The 17,913-nt window shown below is 37.8% G+C and overlaps 1 protein-coding gene across 1 annotated transcript in view; it reads left to right on the top strand.

Moving 5' to 3' along the window:
• grin2bb (glutamate receptor, ionotropic, N-methyl D-aspartate 2B, genome duplicate b) overlaps positions 1-17,913 on the top strand; it is a 144,217-nt gene that overhangs the window by 119,129 nt on the left and 7,175 nt on the right. The window contains exons 9-13 of the mRNA XM_063009807.1: positions 4,451-4,604; positions 5,584-5,709; positions 7,795-8,024; positions 15,681-15,841; positions 16,853-17,040. Coding sequence (XP_062865877.1) covers positions 4,451-4,604; positions 5,584-5,709; positions 7,795-8,024; positions 15,681-15,841; positions 16,853-17,040 — 859 coding nt within the window. The remainder of the gene's footprint in view (positions 1-4,450; positions 4,605-5,583; positions 5,710-7,794; positions 8,025-15,680; positions 15,842-16,852; positions 17,041-17,913) is intronic.

Genomic DNA, 17,913 nt, shown 5'->3' on the forward strand with positions numbered 1-17,913 from the left:
TCCTTTATTGCAATTGGTTGCTGTGGGATTGTGATGTCCAGTCAGATTGTAAAAACTATTAGCCTTTTGTAGCACCTGAGAAGGGATTTGTCAGGATACAGGTAAAAATTATTATATAATATAAAACCTAAGCCAAAAATCTAAATATCATGATATCAGGGATATGCAGTCATCACAAAAGTCAAAATCATTATAGCAGGGTTAATTATAATAGCCCTATAAGATTTATGTAATGGACTACACAAGGTAAGGTTGTGTTTTATCATACATAAAACTGAATTGCTTTGAATGGCACATTCAGATTGAAAAGGGAGCGAGAGAATATGTTTAAATGTGATTTTAAAATGTCATTTTACATGTATTCCCCTCAGCATGTACCACTCTGCTTACCCTGTACTGCTGGGACTGTTTTTTTGGAAACAGTTACTCCCATTGCGCTCCATTTCTTACTGAAAGACATGATAAAGTCAAGGATTCAGAAATCCACTGTTCGCTCACTGAATAAGCACATTTTGCTCGACGCCTATTGAGCTCATCAGTTCTACTACAGCGAGACATGCCATTACGAAGTGCTCGTTGTTGTGTGGAAGCTGCCATTGCTGCAGGTGATATTAGAATTGCTCATGCATCCGAGAAAGAATTTGCATCAAGATGCCTGACGGAATACTCTGTATGAAATGAGCCGATCAGCATGCTTGCAGCCCTTCAGCTGAGGGGAAATTTGCAAGACTTCTGCACAAGCAAATGCTGGTATTTGAAATATAGAAGTGATAATGGTGGGGATGTCATTTAAATAGCTAGTGGTGGGAGACACCTATACATTTTTATAGAACCATGTATTTTTAACAGACTATTAAAACTCTAACGAAAGCCTAACAAATCACGTATATACTTACTCATGTTTAACAAGTCAAGTTTGTTTAAATGGATAAGCTACTCTGGTGAGTCAAATCAAGAACACTTTGATCTAGATGCACCTTTTTGTGTTATGTATGAAGTTGGTATACACATTGACATGCCAACAAAGTGCACTTCTTTTCTTACCTCACATATGTGCTTATGAGAGGTTTGTGCAAAATGTATCAGGTCTGCACAAACACTGGAAGTGCACATAATAACTAAAGTTATAATAATAATAATAATATATTAATATATTATAATATTAAATAATAATATATATATATATACAGTATATATATATATATATATATATATATATATACAGTGTATCACAAAAGTGAGTACACCCCTCACATTTCTGCAAATATTTCATTATATCTTTTCATGGGACAACACTATAGACATGAAACTTGGATATAACTTAGAGTAGTCAGTGTACAGCTTGTATAGCAGTGTAGATTTACTGTCTTCTGAAAATAACTCAACACACAGCCATTAATGTCTAAATGGCTGGCAACATAAGTGAGTACACCCCACAGTAAACATGTCCAAATTGTGCCCAAATGTGTCGTTGTCCCTCCCTGGTGTCATGTGTCAAGGTCCCAGGTGTAAATGGGGAGCAGGGCTGTTAAATTTGGTGTACAATTCTCTCATACTGGCCACTGGATATTCAACATGGCACCTCATGGCAAAGAACTCTCTGAGGATGTGAGAAATAGAATTGTTGCTCTCCACAAAGATGGCCTGGGCTATAAGAAGATTGCTAACACCCTGAAACTGAGCTACAGCATGGTGGCCAAGGTCATACAGCGGTTTTCCAGGACAGGTTCCACTCGGAACAGGCTTCGCCAGGGTCGACCAAAGAAGTTGAGTCCACGTGTTCGCCGTCATATCCAGAGGTTGGCTTTAAAAAATAGACACATGAGTGCTGCCAGCATTGCTGCAGAGGTTGAAGACGTGGGAGGTCAGCCTGTCAGTGCTCAGACCATACGCCGCACACTGCATCAACTCGGTCTGCATGGTCGTCATCCCAGAAGGAAGCTGACGCACAAGAAAGCCCGCAAACAGTTTGCTGAAGACAAGCAGTCCAAGAACATGGATTACTGGAATGCCCTGTGGTCTGACGAGACCAAGATAAACTTGTTTGGCTCAGATGGTGTCCAGCATGTGTGGCGGCGCCCTGGTGAGAAGTACCAAGACAACTGTATCTTGCCTACAGTCAAGCATGGTGGTGGTAGCATCATGGTCTTGGGCTGCATGAGTGTTGCTGGCACTGGGGAACTGCAGTTCATTGAGGGAAACATGAATTCCAACATGTACTGTGACATTCTGAAACAGAGCATGATCCCCTCCCTTCGAAAACTGGGCCTCATGGCAGTTTTCCAACAGGATAACGACCCCAAACACAACCTCCAAGATGACAACTGCCTTGCTGAGGAAGCTGAAGGTAAAGGTGATGGACTAAACCCAATTGAGCACCTGTGGCGCATCCTCAAGTGGAAGGTGGAGGAGTTCAAGGTGTCTAACATCCACCAGCTCCGTGATGTCATCATGGAGGAGTGGAAGAGGATTCCAGTAGCAACCTGTGCAGCTCTGGTGAATTCCATGCCCAGGAGGGTTAAGGCAGTGCTGGATAATAATGGTGGTCACACAAAATATTGACACTTTGGGCACAATTTGGACATGTTCACTGTGGGGTGTACTCACTTATGTTGCCAGCTATTTAGACATTAATGGCTGTGTGTTGAGTTATTTTCAGAAGACAGTAAATCTACACTGCTATACAAGTTGTACACTGACTACTCTAAGTTATATCCAAGTTTTATTTCTATAGTGTTGTCCCATGAAAAGATATAATAAAATATTTGCAGAAATGTGAGGGGTGTACTCACTTTTGTGATACACTGTATATACAGTATATACGTATATAGTAACAGAACTAAAAGTAAATAATCGAATAATAGGAAATTCTTAATTACAATTAAGTAAATAAATAAATGAAAGAATACTTTATAAATCAAGTGACTGGCGCTCCAGGATTTTAAACTAATCATGCTGTTTGGGAAAATGTCCTTTAACATGTTCTGTTTCCTGTATTTGTGTTATTATGGGGGATTTAACCTTATACTCAAAAATACCTTTGTAAGACCCTGTATGCTCACGGAGAATATAAAGTAAGAATTTAAGTTTAGAATTATGTTTTCTGCTTACAAACCATTTCTGTAAATGAATTAATTTAAGTTTTTATTAACTTGGGCAGTTACTATAACCATAATATCTTTTAAATATTATTTGAATACAAAAAATGGTTCTGATAAGTCTTTATTTGTTGATATTGTTGATACTTTGGTGTTTTTTTATTTATTTAATATTTTATTATTAATAAATTTTATTATTTTTCAATTTCTTGACGTTAATGAATTTGAGTTGTGTTTAATTTGGTTTAATTTACTAAGCTTTGGGCAAATCTGTATATAAAAATGGCCAGTTTTGTAAAATATACTGTTATTAATACAGTGGTACCTTAAAACTCAGTGTCAGTTGGTTCTGGGACTGGTGTTGCGTTTCAATGTATTTTTTCCCATAAGCATGAATGGGCAACCTGTTAATTCATTTCATGATCCTGTGGAACTGCATATATTTTAGGCTAATGTAAAATAATGGGGTTGTTTTTGACACGTATACACTAAAAAATAAAATAAGTATAATATAAAAACACTGAAATAAAAAGCTGATTCCTACAATTTCTCAGAACCCTGAGCTATAACACAAGTTTAAAAGTGAAATAGTAGGAAAATACAGCTAAACACAGATACATGTGGAGCTTTCAGAGTGAATCTGACGGTTATTCCACACAAATGCAGATTCGTCTTATATGCACACTTTGATGACGTTTTACCGCACCGCTCAAGCCGAGCGCTGAACAAAGCAACTGTTCATTGTTAATTTGGAATAAATACAATACTTAATAATTTAAGGGAAACATTGAGTTTAAGGGTACAAATTTTTCAATGAAGGGCGTGAAGTTTAAAAGATTTGAGTTTTGGGGACGCTGAGTTACAAGATACCACTGTACATTAATAATAAAAATAATAATAATATAATATTTTGCTTGGCAAAATAGTAAATAGTAAATGTAAGTAGTAATAAATAAATGTAAATTAATTATAAACAAGGATCAGTGTACAAGACACTGTCAGCAGGGGCACAGCTTGGTTTTCCTTTCAGTTTAATCTTTAACGTATGGCTAATACCTGTACAGATTTATATATTCAAGCAATAGCTTTAAAGCCATATCAATAAATGTTTACCATTACCATAGATTTTAGCATGCTCGCTAACAATCTAAATTGCCTGGTTTGCAGAAGTACCTTTTTTTATTTTATTTTATGTATTTAACTACTCAGAATTGCCTGTATCTGTGTTGATGCCCGTGTCTTTGCATCTATGTACAACCTATGTACCACCTTATGGCAACTAAGTGTATATAAAAACTGTGTCAGCTTTCTGTAACATCATTATATTTCTGTTATTCTCTCCTGCGCTGTAGGTGGTGTTTAAAAACGCCCACATGGCTGTAGGCTCACTGACCATCAATGAAGAGAGATCAGAGGTCATCGACTTTTCTGTCCCCTTCATAGAGACAGGCATTAGTGTCATGGTCTCTCGTAGCAATGGCACTGTGTCCCCGTCTGCTTTTCTAGGTATGGATTCATCCACTGACACATGCACAAACGTTCCTAATGTTCAGGAATAATGTAAAATATGTTATATTAAAATACACGTAACACCTACAGGTGTTTATTTAGAGCTCCTTCTGTTACACTCTCTCTCTCTGGTCTGGCAGTGATGAACACTCTTTAGGTGAAGTGGCATTAAGGATAAGATCTCTTCTTCTAGTCACCTCATCAAGTGTACTTAATTTACAAGACCCTTAATCTGTCTATCGTAGGAAAGGACAGAGAGATGGTGATACTGCAGTGGTTTCTAACAGGTTGTTTTCTTAAAAATATGACTTACTGTATGACGCTCTGTTCATGACAGTTAAATCGTTGGAAGCTCACATTGCTCACATTGGGACAGTGGTGGCCTAGTGGTTAGAGCTTTGGGCAGTCAGTCATAAGATTGTTGGTTCAAATCCAGGCTCTGCTATGCAGCCACTGTTGGGCCCTTGAGCAAGGGCACCGTACAATGGCTGAGAGCAAAGAGAACAACAAAGAGAATGACTTATTTAAGAAATAAGAAGCTACTCACCATATTAGCAAGGGTTACAAGCTTGCCGAAAGAGCAGCAACTCTACTTGACTATTTACATGATTCAAATTTTCCCAAACATTAATGATCTTAGATACAACATGCTGCAACAGAGACCAAAAGCCAGTGTCACAGTGACTACAAATGCATCAGTGAGCCACAGGTTGAAAAAAAAACAGCTTTAAATAGACATAATACTTGGGAGTCCCCATATTTAAACTCTGTAGTTTCTTTATAATGCAAAAGGTCATTTCACTGGAATAAGCTTGTTGATTTTACTGAAAGCTAGAACAGCACAGGGATTTTCAAGATAAAGTAATATTTTAAAAAATTGAAGCCCTGAAGCTGAAGGGTTTCTGGAAAGGTTATTCTGAAGAACTTATATTACTCACTCAACTTTCACAATATTTGTTTGTTTTTTCTTCCTCAGAGCCCTTCAGTGCTGATGTCTGGGTCATGATGTTTGTGATGCTACTGATTGTATCAGCCGTGGCTGTCTTTATCTTTGAGTACTTCAGTCCTGTTGGTTATAACCGATGTCTGGCGGACGGGCGAGGTACGCAAACACTTGCAAGTAGACGGTGGGAAAAAACCAATTAAACACCCTCATACGTTACAGCCAAAATGTCTGAATCAATATGTCATGTCCATGCAAGTACAGTTTTTTTTTCAACTATGATGATGCTCACTGTAGCCTGAAATCATTGTCCATCGACCATACAGCTACATGTATGGTCAATATTTTACTGTTCCTACTACTATAAAACACAGCAGAAACAGTGTGATTTAAGTAATTGTGTCATATGTTTAAGAAAACTGGTAAAATGTGAGCTTGGCTTGCTTGGCTTATTTATATTCCTCATGTCAGTCACTTTCAATTGTTAAACTCTTTAAAAAATGGTACTTCAAGATACTATGATTTGTATATGATTTGTATCTTAACATCATGAACAATGTACAATTCAAACAAACACTCTTAAATTGCTTATAATTATGCTGTGACAATTAGTGGCAAAAATAAATAATTAAATTCATTTATATAATCATTTGAATTTATTTATATAAGTGTTAATTGTACTGTTTGCAAATTATTAATAATAGTATATATAGCTACATTTCAAATATCACTTCTTGTTGGTAATGTGGTTTATTTATTTATTTATTTATTAGGATTTTAATATTTTTATTAGGATCATGTTTTACAAACTTTGGTTACATTCATGACATGACAGGTAGTTACTCATTACACAAGATTCATCAGTTCAAGTCTTTCATGTCAAGCACAGTCATGGGCAATTTTGTATTTCCAATTCACCTCACTTGCACGTCTTTGGACTGTGGGAGGAAACCGGAGCTCCCGGAGGAAACCCATGCAGACACGGGAGGCACATGCAAAATCAACACAGAAAGGACCCGGACCTTCTTGCTGTGAGGCGACAGTGCTACCCACCGAGCCACTGTGCCGCCCTGGTGGGGTGGTAATCTTAAGATACATAATGTCTCTGTACTTAGAGGAGATACAGCTGAGGTTTCAAACCACCCGGCCAGAGCCTAGCACTGGACTTTGGGTCATTTGGTATCAAGCCACAAGCTGTGGCTGTAAGTGCATTTGGCTTTTAGTTAGTGGTTAAACAAAACCCTTTACCAATGAAAGTTTAAATACTACTTTAAAATTTAAAAAAAACTTTCTTTCTATTAAAATTTGCTTTACTTTTACCAACAAATTATAATAATCATAGCAAAGTCAGTGTCCTGTTTCCTTTCTTTATTTCCCTAATGCGTGACCAGACAGTATTTTACTTTATTAAGTACAGCTTAGACATCAGTAAACAGAGTGACAGTAAAATAAGACCACCATGTGCACACATACAACCTATTTAATCAAATATGGAATCCAAATATAGAATAAAAATGAACAGATTACAAAGACTTGAGAAAGATGGCAACCCTGCCTCCCCTCCCTACTGCTGCTTACAGAAGACTCTACAGTGATCCACATTGATGAAATTGAATGTAAATTACATCCAAAATTGATTAAAGGTACATAAATGGCTTATAATGACCACGGTCACAGGCTAGTTCAATAGCAGTACCAATGTACTCCTGCGTACAAATGTCATTTTCCCCTCAATTATCTCTATTAGCAAATAAAAAGAACTGTACAAAAGAGAAAAAGAACACTGTTGTGCCTTTGCAGGTACGCTTTTAATGTTTTTATCCTGTGGAACTAAACTGTACCTGTTTGTCTGACAGTATTATGTACCATGCACTTAAACGCATGCGGTAGAAACTGTGCCTACAGATTTCTCCTCTCGCCCCCAGGCTTACATTTAATGACACGTCCCTGTTACATAAGCGTGTTGTACTGCGCTTAAAAGCCGCTCTTAATTTTCTCCAACATACCGGCAAGTCCCTCTGTGTCGTTTTATTTCACTGTCTAGCCTTCTGAAAGCACTATATCTTTTTACCTCAAATTACAGTTTCAGATTCTTTAAAATATGCTGCCACTTGCATTCACCCAGCTTTGCTTTTTACCTTTAATTCAGCTTAACTCTTACTCTTTCACCTTATATGTCTTCCTTGGGCTTAATTCTTGTTTCTTTCTCTGCGATGTGTTCTCTCTCTGTTTCTCTCACTTTAGAGCCGGGTGGCCCCTCGTTCACCATAGGTAAGGCCGTATGGCTGCTCTGGGGTCTGGTCTTCAACAACTCTGTGCCTGTACAGAATCCTAAAGGCACCACCAGTAAGATCATGGTGTCGGTGTGGGCCTTTTTCGCTGTCATCTTCCTGGCCAGCTACACTGCTAACCTGGCTGCCTTCATGATCCAAGAAGAGTATGTTGACCAGGTGACAGGCCTTAGCGACAAAAAGGTAATAAGAATTTATCTATAAATCCAAGACTGGCATCAAAATATATTAAACTTAAGAAAATAGTAGTTAAATAACACAATACAGCTCTTTAAAAACATATTAAGCACCTAAACTACATCAGATGTTCAAAAGTAATACTGGTCAGAGGTTTCTAGTGAGGAAAAAATATGGCTGTGTAGTATTGTTGTTTTTTTAATGAACAATTGCACATTACAACTATACTGGACATAAAGGACTTGACTTTAATCAATAAATCAACTAGGAAAAAATAAAATGAAAATAATAATTAAAAAGTATTAATACATGTTGTAATCAGAAAACAATCTTTCATTATTTTACCAACTCACTTTATTCAAAATAATTAAAAAAATTTCACTTTGATGACTTTGTAACAAGAGTAGATGAAAGACTTGTCTAATAATACTACAGTAAAACATTTTTGATTGAATGTTAGGTAGTATGTGTAGTAAAATCTAGCAAGCCACATCAGCCAGGTAACACCATAACCTTTGTAAAACACAGTTGTGCCAGCATCATGTTTTGAAGATGCCCTTAAGCAGCAGGTAATGACGGTCTGATCAGGATTGTAGTAAAAATTAAAGAGATCTCAGATGAAAGAAATCCCTCTTTTGCCAAAGCCTAAACTGCAAAGTAAGTTCAGCAACACAGTAACCCCAAACACACTGCCAAATCAACCATGGGGTGCTTTAAAATCAAATGAATTAATGTCCTTAATATTGTTCTTATCTCTGTTGGGACACAAGCACTCTCGAAGTAAGATGAATTGTGGACCTCTTATACACAAAGATCTGTTGTGGCTTTGTTCAAACAAAGCAGGAGCTACACTTACAAGACATCAGTCATTTAAAAAGACAGAGACCCACTCAATGATCAACTGGACTCATGACAGCCATAATTTCAACAGCAAAGTGTTTATGTGGCTGCAGCTTTCATCGTTTTACCTACAACTACATAAACAGCATTTGGAAGGCCTGGACTAATTTATTTAATTGGTGTAAGTAAGTAAAGTTCTGCTTGGTTGATTTGAAACCCAGCACCCATCTGTGCCAGCCCCTTACTAATAAGATTGTTTTAAAATATCATTAACAACATAGTATGTTGTCTAAACAATTTTTGCCATTATTAGCTACACTGTTCTCTCAAATAAGTGTAAATTGTTTAAAAATCAATATCAATTCCTTGGTGAGTAATTGCTATCATATAGAACAAACGTCAATAGCAGCACTGGACTAACTATATATTTATTGACTTTACCAAACCAATTGGAAATGGCATGTCTGCCAGCTTGAACAGCCCACAAAATATTCTGTCCTAATAACATTTTTCAGTGCTACACCAGATTTCTAGCTTATGGCAGTGGTAAAATCATTTGTGACTGGAGAGTTGTTTAAAGTGGAACAGTCACTTCTTGTTATTTTGTAACATAATTGTAATATAAATTAAATAAATGTAAAAATGCAATTTTCCTTTAAACGTAAGCAAGAGGAAGCTGAAAATACTGGGCCAGTCAGATCACTGTTTCTGTAATGTATAGAAAGTGAAGGTCCCTGAAAATTAATGCAGAAGCACAGACTAGAAGGCAGTCGCACAGACTACATGATTTATTAGTAAAAAATTCAGTCTCTAAAATATAGTTGAGTTATTATTCTGCTTTATACATACACAGTGATGTTATTAGTCCAGTTTTTTCTTATTAATGGTTTTAAGGAAACGTTTGCTTTGGCAATACACAGCTTTTTTTACATTTAAAAAATGGCCAATTTTAGTTGATCTGTACGGAGCCCCTAAGGTGACATCCCCTGAAAAAAAAATTACGCGTGGCCACGACTTATTAACGCGTTCCCACGCCTTACTAACGCGTGGCCACGACTTACTTAACGCGTTCCCACGCCTTACTAACGCGTGGCCACGACTTACTTAACGCGTTCCCACGCCTTACTAACGCGTGGCCACGACTTAGTAGCGCGTTCCCACGCCTTAGTAACACGTGGCCACGACTTACTTAACGCGTTCCCACGCCTTACTAACGCGTGGCCACGACTTAGTAACGCGTTCCCACGCCTTAATAACGCGTGGCCACGACTTAGTAACGCGTTCCCACGCCTTAATAACGCGTGGCCACGACTTAGTAAGGAGTGGGAATGAGATCGTGGCCACGACTTAAAAAGGTTGAAACAGTTGAATATTGTTTACTCTGTTTACTTTCTTGACTATCGTGTCAATAAACAGAATGGATGATTAAAGCATTGTACTTGCTTACTTTATATTTATTACATCTACAACAGTAGCGAACATTAACGTGTGTATAAACATTACTATGACAACTCGCATACGTCTGTGTGTGCGTAACAGTTCCGTACTGAAACATAAAACCATCACACGTTCCATACATTAACACATGTTGTTAGGGGAAACAGTTGAATATGGTGTGATCATCTGCTACACCCAGGAGAGAGACTGCATATTACATCAAGGCTCCAAAACAAACGATCTACGGCTAACAACATGTGTGAATGTATAGAACGTGTGATGGTTTTATGTTTCAGTACGGAACTGTTACGCACACACAGACGTATGCGAGTTGTCATAGTAATGTTTATACACACGTTAATGTTCGCTACTGTTGTAGATGTAATAAATATAAAGTAAGCAAGTACAATGCTTTAATCATCCATTCTGTTTATTGACACGATAGTCAAGAAAGTAAACAGAGTAAACAATATTCAACTGTTTCAACCTTTTTAAGTCGTGGCCACGATCTCATTCTCACTCCTTACTAAGTCGTGGCCACGCGTTATTAAGGCGTGGGAACGCGTTACTAAGTCGTGGCCACGCGTTATTAAGGCGTGGGAACGCGTTACTAAGTCGTGGCCACGCGTTAGTAAGGCGTGGGAACGCGTTAAGTAAGTCGTGGCCACGCGTTAATAAGGCGTGGGAACGCGTTAATAAGTCGTGGCCACGCGTTATTTTCTTTTCAGGGGATGTCACCTTAGGGGCTCCGTAGATCTGCTTTAATAACGCAGCAGCAACAACTTAACGTAACAAGCACATTTAAATCAGTTAAATGTGTAGTCAGCAAAATTATTGGGAGTTAAGTGAAGCTGTTTTAAACCACTGCATCTGTTTGGTGTTTTTTTTTTTAAGGCCAAACACACAAACCACCTCCATACCCAGAATAGGTGTGTTTTAGGGGCCTTTCTGAATTGACAGATAGCAAGATTGACAGACGGGTAGAGTCCCATAATTCCATAATTTTTCTTACCATACTTACATGGTGTCCCTAAAGTCTGGACACATAGGCAAAATGCGTATTTTCCATAAAGGAAAGATGTATGTGTGTGTATTTTAGGGACACCTTGCATATTATTTAATTCATATATATTGCCTGGGATGCTGCAGAAAGATGCTGTAAAAAAGTCCATTGCAGGGCAGACACACATACACACACCCATTCACCTACAGGGCAATTCAGTGTCTCCAATTAACCTGACTGCATGTTTTTGGACTGTGGGAGGAAACCTGAGCTTCCGGAGGAAACCCACGCAGACACAGGGAGAACATGCAAACTCCACACAGAAAGGACTCGGACTGCCCCGCCTGGGGATTAAACCCAGGACCTTCTTGCTGTGAGGTGACAGTGCTACCCACCGAGCCACCGTGCCACCCTATATGATATACTGTATGATAATATACTTATATGTAATATTGATACAGTATATGATATGATATAGCTATGTGCTTGGGTCAGATGATGAAGCATGGATTTCTTTGTGGCAGTGATCTCAAGAACACCCCAGTGAGGTGTGGACATCAGACTATCAATGTATGGGACTTCTGTTTTTTGGCATTACAAGCCATTGAATGAAAAATGCATGAATCATATAATTTTATGAGCAAAAAAACTAATCTGATTGATTAACGAGACAACACCAACAAACATACAACCAAAATAACTTAAGACTGGTTTCTAAAAAAGAAGGTAAAGGTGCTTGCATGACCCAGCCAATCTCCTAACTCATTAAAAGTCCTATTAAAAATTTAGATCCAACCTTTTAGCTTTGGGAAATTGGAGACAGTTTGCCAAGAGGAACAGGTCAAAATTAAACAGCAATGCTGAATAAAACTAATTATTTCTTACTTCTAATGTCCTCAAGCTGTAATGGCCCAGAATCCTCTGTGTTAATGTACAAATGTTATTCATTTGTGTTTTATGAACAGTTTCTTGCGTTTTTATTTAGCTTTTAATATTAACGCGTGGAAGGCACTGGGGGTACATTAATATCAGAAACAAAAGTGGTTATGCTTATTATTCTCTTACTGTACTTTCTAAAAATGACAATGCACTGACTTTATGTCCAAGTAACTACATTACAATCTTTATTTAATATGGCATCATTATTTAATAGGTGTTAAAAGAGAAAATAAATAAATACTGGTTTACAGAGAGGAACGAAATATATTTTCGATAAATGGGCAAATATTTTATGGCATTAAACAAGAACACAGGACAGGCCCAAATAATTGAACCCTTTTAGTGAGAGGGGTCAGGTTGCCCTGTTATCTGTGAGGAGAAATTTTGCTTGCATGCTTTAGGTTCATTTGTCCCTTTACAACAGGCCTAATAAGTACGTCACTGTACAGAATGCTTCACTTGTTACCACAATATCATGATTATATTATTAAACTTTTTGAATGCAGATATCAGCAGATTCTATCACAAGAATTTACACCTACAAGGCATAACATTATGACCACCTTCTTAATATTGTGTCGGCCCCCCTTTTGCTGCCCCATACGCAACAAACTGCGATGCACTGTGTATTCTGACATCTTTTTATCAGAACCAGCATTAACTTCTTCAGCAATTTGAGCTACAGTAGCTCGTCTGTTGGATCGGACCACTCGGACCAGTCTTGGCTCCCCACATGCATCAATGAGCCACTGTTCCTTCTTTGGCCCACTTTTGATAGATACTGACCACTGCAGACCAGGAACACCCCACAAGAGCTGCAGTTTTGGAGATGCTCTGACCCAGTCGTCTAGCCATCACTATTTGACCCTTGTCAAACTCACTCAAATCCTTACGCTTGCCCATTTTTCCTGCTTCTAACATCAACTTTGAGGATAAAATGTTCACTTGCTGCGTAATATATCCCACCCACTAACAGGTGCCGTGATGAAGAGATAGTCAGTGTCATTCACTTCACCTGTCAGTGGTCATAATGTTATGCCTATGCTTTTTTTGTCTAGGAAATTACTAATACTTTAAATAGGATATGAGCATTAGCTTCACACTAAGATACCAAGCAAGATAATAACTTACTTTTCTTCTGTGTGTAAAATGTAGAAGTGTGATGGCTAGTTAATGTATGGTATAATTGTAAAATATGTCCTTACCTCAGAGCTTTGCTGCTGTTTGACTAATTGATTGCAGGAACACTTATCCCAGCCACAGGCTCTTAACCAGGCTTTATTAATAGCCAAGGGCCTCCTCAGCACACCTGGTTGCACGGACATGGTCTTGTGCAAACTCAAAAGCAAGAGTCATAAGACATTGGCACACACTTTGTTATAGAATTAATACAATTAAGATTTAGGACCCAGATGTAATCATCCTCACCCTCCTTCCTCTGAGATTTTTAAAAACGTTTCACCAATCACTATTCACTAGTCTTTCCTCCTAACTGTGTAACCTGTTACAAAACAAGCCAGCTGCAAAGTCTTGAGCCAATATTTCTTAAGCGTCTTGATACCGTGAGCTAAGCTGTCCAGGTGCAGGAGTACATTACATAGATGGTACCCAGGTGGAAACAATTCGTCCTCTTTAATGCCTACAGTAAGCCTCTGCTTAGTTTAGCTTTAAACGTAAATGTAGTCTGAATGTGTTCTGTCAGTTTAATTTAGGAAATGTGCATTTACTGGGTGTGTTATTGCATCTCAGTTGGAAACAAATGTAGTTAAATTGCCTGCAGTTGGCCTAGATGTTTGAAATACACCAGTGGCCGGTCACATTAATTGCTGTGCCTATCCTGGTTGTGTTTGTTGTGTTCTTGAAACTCTGCGATTGGCCTTTAAAAATGAGAAATTATTGGGCTAATGGGAACTAGGTTACTGCTGATAAAACAGGCAAGGAGAACTGACTTTGAGAGGCTCCTGAAGACCCTGAAAATTGATGCACTGATTTTTTTTGTATTATTGCTTCTGGGCAGCACATGAATGTACTGTAGTATAATGGGACTAACACTGTGTTGTGACATATTTTAAAATATTTGTGTTATATTGTGTTATTCATTAATTTATGGTTAATTTAGTAACAATTTAGTAACTGTTAAAACCTTTTTTAGCAGCTGCAACATTTACGTTTTACCCTGATTGAACCTGCATAACAGTGAGGAAAAAATGACAGATTTTTCCGGAACAGCCCTCATGTTATGCCATGTAAAATTTCACGTAAGGGTGGGATGACACTCATAACTGGTGGATATACACCGACAATGCATAACATTATGACCACTGACGGGTGAAGTGAATAACACTGATTATCTCTTCATCACGGCACCTAGTGGGTTAGTAGGTGGTATATATTAGGCAGCAAGTGAACATTTTATCCTCAAAGTTGATGTGTTAGAGGCAGGAAAAATGGGCAAGCGTAAGGATTTGAGCAAGTTTGACAAGAGCCTAATTGTGATGACTAGACGACTGCATCAGAGCATTTCCAAAACAGCAGCTCTTATGGAGTGTTCCCAGTCTGCAGTGGTCAGTATCTATCAAAAATGGTCCAAGGAAGGAACAGTGGTAAACCGGTGACAGGGTCATGGGCGGCCAAGGCTCATTGATGCACATGGGGAGCGAAGGCTGGCCTGTGTGGTACGAGCTACTGTAGCTCAAATTGCTGAAGAAGTTAATGCTGGTTCTGATAGAAAGATGTCAGAATACACAGTGCATCACAGTTTGTTGTGTATGGGGCAGCAAAAGGGGGACCAACACAATAGTAGGAAGGTGGTCATAATGTTATGCCTGATCGGTGTATGTTTTATTTGTTGTCTTGTTGCATTATCCAATTTATTATAAGCTGTTTATAAAAGTTCTATATAACTATTCAAATCACTAACCTGACATTTTTCTCTCTATGATTGAGGCAGCAAATAAGCCCATAACCCTGATACACCCTACATCTTGCTTTACATCCTGAGGTTTAAGTTTTGTGGGGTTTTTTCCTTTAAATAATGATTCCGTATTCCTGCCAAAGGTTTTGTCCCATCTTTCAAAAGCACCAGAAAACATCAAGTTCGTTGCTTAACAGCATTTACCTCATTTAGCACTAAATTTTATTCTTGTTGTGATTTTTTCAGGATGCCCACTTTGACAGGTCTTTAGTATAGGATTTATATATAGTTAGATTTGTTAGTTTACAGCCAGTAATGTAAATTATTTATTTTAACTTAGCATTAATGAATATTGTGTTAATAAGGGCATGAAAAGTACAATCTTTTGTCTAATTAAGTATTCACAGGCTTTTACGTTCCAGTGAATGTGTTACGTTTAACTAATTACCTAACTGGTCCAGTAAAATCTCACTGAATCATTTTCCTCTTTCCCAATCTGTCCTTTTTCTCTCCGTCACTCTGCCTACAGTTCCAGCGTCCAAACGACTTCTCTCCTCCGTTCCGTTTTGGCACGGTTCCCAACGGCAGCACAGAGAGGAACATTAGAAACAACTACAAAGAGATGCACAGCTACATGACCAGCTTTCACCAGAAAAATGTAGATGAGGCTCTTTATAGCCTAAAATCGGGGTAAGAAAAAGGATGAGAGAGACAGTGAAAGGATCAAATGGCTTTTGCATAGGATATGATTACGTGCTGAGTGGACACACAGTGGTTAATAGCATCAGATCAAATGAGGTCAAGATTGTACAGTTGTTTATTTATTTATTAGGATTTTAACGTCATGTTTTACACACTTTGGTTACATTCATGACATGACAGGTAGTTACTGGTTACACAAGATTCATCAGTTCAAGTCTTTTAATATCAAACACAGTCATGGACCATTTAGTATCTCCAATTCACCTCACTTGCATGTCTTTGGTCTGTGGGAGGAAACCAGAGCTCCCGGAGAAAACACATGCAGACACGGGGAGAACATGCAAACTCCAGACAGAAAGGACCCAGACCGGTCCACCTGGGAATCAAACCCATGACCTTCTTGCTGTGAGGCGACAGTGCTACCGCCCAAGATTATATAGAGATAAAAATTTAGAGAAAAGTGAACAGTCACTTCTTCTTTTTTTTCTAAATAACAGTAAAATATTTGTCAGATATGGGAAACAAAGATATCTTAACACATTAAAAACTGTTTCTAGACTAAACGTTCGGACTACATATCTCTGTGTTTGGACCTGCTTTATGATGCTCAGAGCTCAGACCTTACACAGACAAAATCTTTGGTCCAGTATATGCAGCATTATGGCTTTTGGTTTGTGATTTGTTTTATTACATTTACATTTTTGGCATTTAACAGATGCTTTCATTCAGTATACAGTCTAAGCATCTGAGGGTTAAGGGCCTTGCTCGAGGACCCAAAAGTGGCAACCTGGCAGTGGTGGGGTTTGAACCAGCAACCTTATGCTTACTAGTCCAGTACTTTAACCACTAGGCTACAACTGCCCCATTATGTAACATATAAGTAGAAAAGGCACAAAATTTTTTTTGAAAAACACAGCAGTGGATTTTAACTCATTAAATACAGTTAATGAGCCACTCCTTGATGTTTGATTGATTCTTCCCTTTTTCTGTTCATGACAGTAAGCTGGATGCGTTCATCTATGATGCTGCCGTTTTAAACTACATGGCAGGCAGAGATGAAGGCTGCAAACTGGTGACAATTGGTAGCGGATATATCTTCGCTACTACAGGATATGGTATTGCAATTCAGAAAGATTCAGGATGGAAGAGATCAGTAGACCTTGCCATTCTGCAGTTGTTTGGAGATGGTAAGCCCTGCTTAATTATATTTCTATTTTTTACTAAAACAATGCTGCAAAACTAAATACTTTGTAGTTTCTTTACACAGGTAACCCAGACAAAAGCATTTATGGTTTATTTCAATAAGCAGTTTTAGTCAGGTGTTGGGGAAAGCATATAAAAATAATTCAAACTCACATGTGGAAAGATCTACAGCGCAATTTTTTAAATGATTACAGACATGCATTTTATTACAATATAATATTTACCTGGTGTGATTACCTAATGTAATGTACCTAAAACTATATGTAATAAAAAACAAATATACTTAAAACAATTGGCACAGTAACAACAATGTCAGTTTACTGCTTTAAAAAGTAAAATACCTGCCAGGATTTTCTACCACCCTGTCAATATCACTAATTAATTCTACCTGTTGACTTGAGTTGGCAAAGGCAGGTAGTTCAGGTAAGACATTTATTTTCTGAACTGTCAAAAATGTATGTGGTTATTTGGTCACATTAATTGATGGCCAAATATGATTAATTGAACTGACTTTTATTTTCATAATGCATTTTAAATACAGTGGTACCTTGTAACTCAACGTCTCCTAAACTCAAAATCTTTGAAACTTGATGCCCTTTGTCGAGAACTTAAACTCAATGTTTACCTTAAACTCAACATGTTCAGCTTTTTATTTAAATTTTTTTATTTATTTAATTAATTTAAAATTAACAATGAACAGCCGCTTTGTTCAGAGCTCGGCTTGAGCGATGCAGTAAGACATCATCAAAGTGTGAATATGAGACGAATCTGCATTTGTGTGGAATAACCGTCAAAACAACCCCATTACTTAACATTAGTCTAAAATATATGCAGTTTCACGGGACCATGGAATGCAT

The sequence above is a fragment of the Trichomycterus rosablanca genome, chromosome 15 (assembly GCF_030014385.1).
Source record: "Trichomycterus rosablanca isolate fTriRos1 chromosome 15, fTriRos1.hap1, whole genome shotgun sequence".
NCBI classification, from domain to species: domain Eukaryota; kingdom Metazoa; phylum Chordata; class Actinopteri; order Siluriformes; family Trichomycteridae; genus Trichomycterus; species Trichomycterus rosablanca.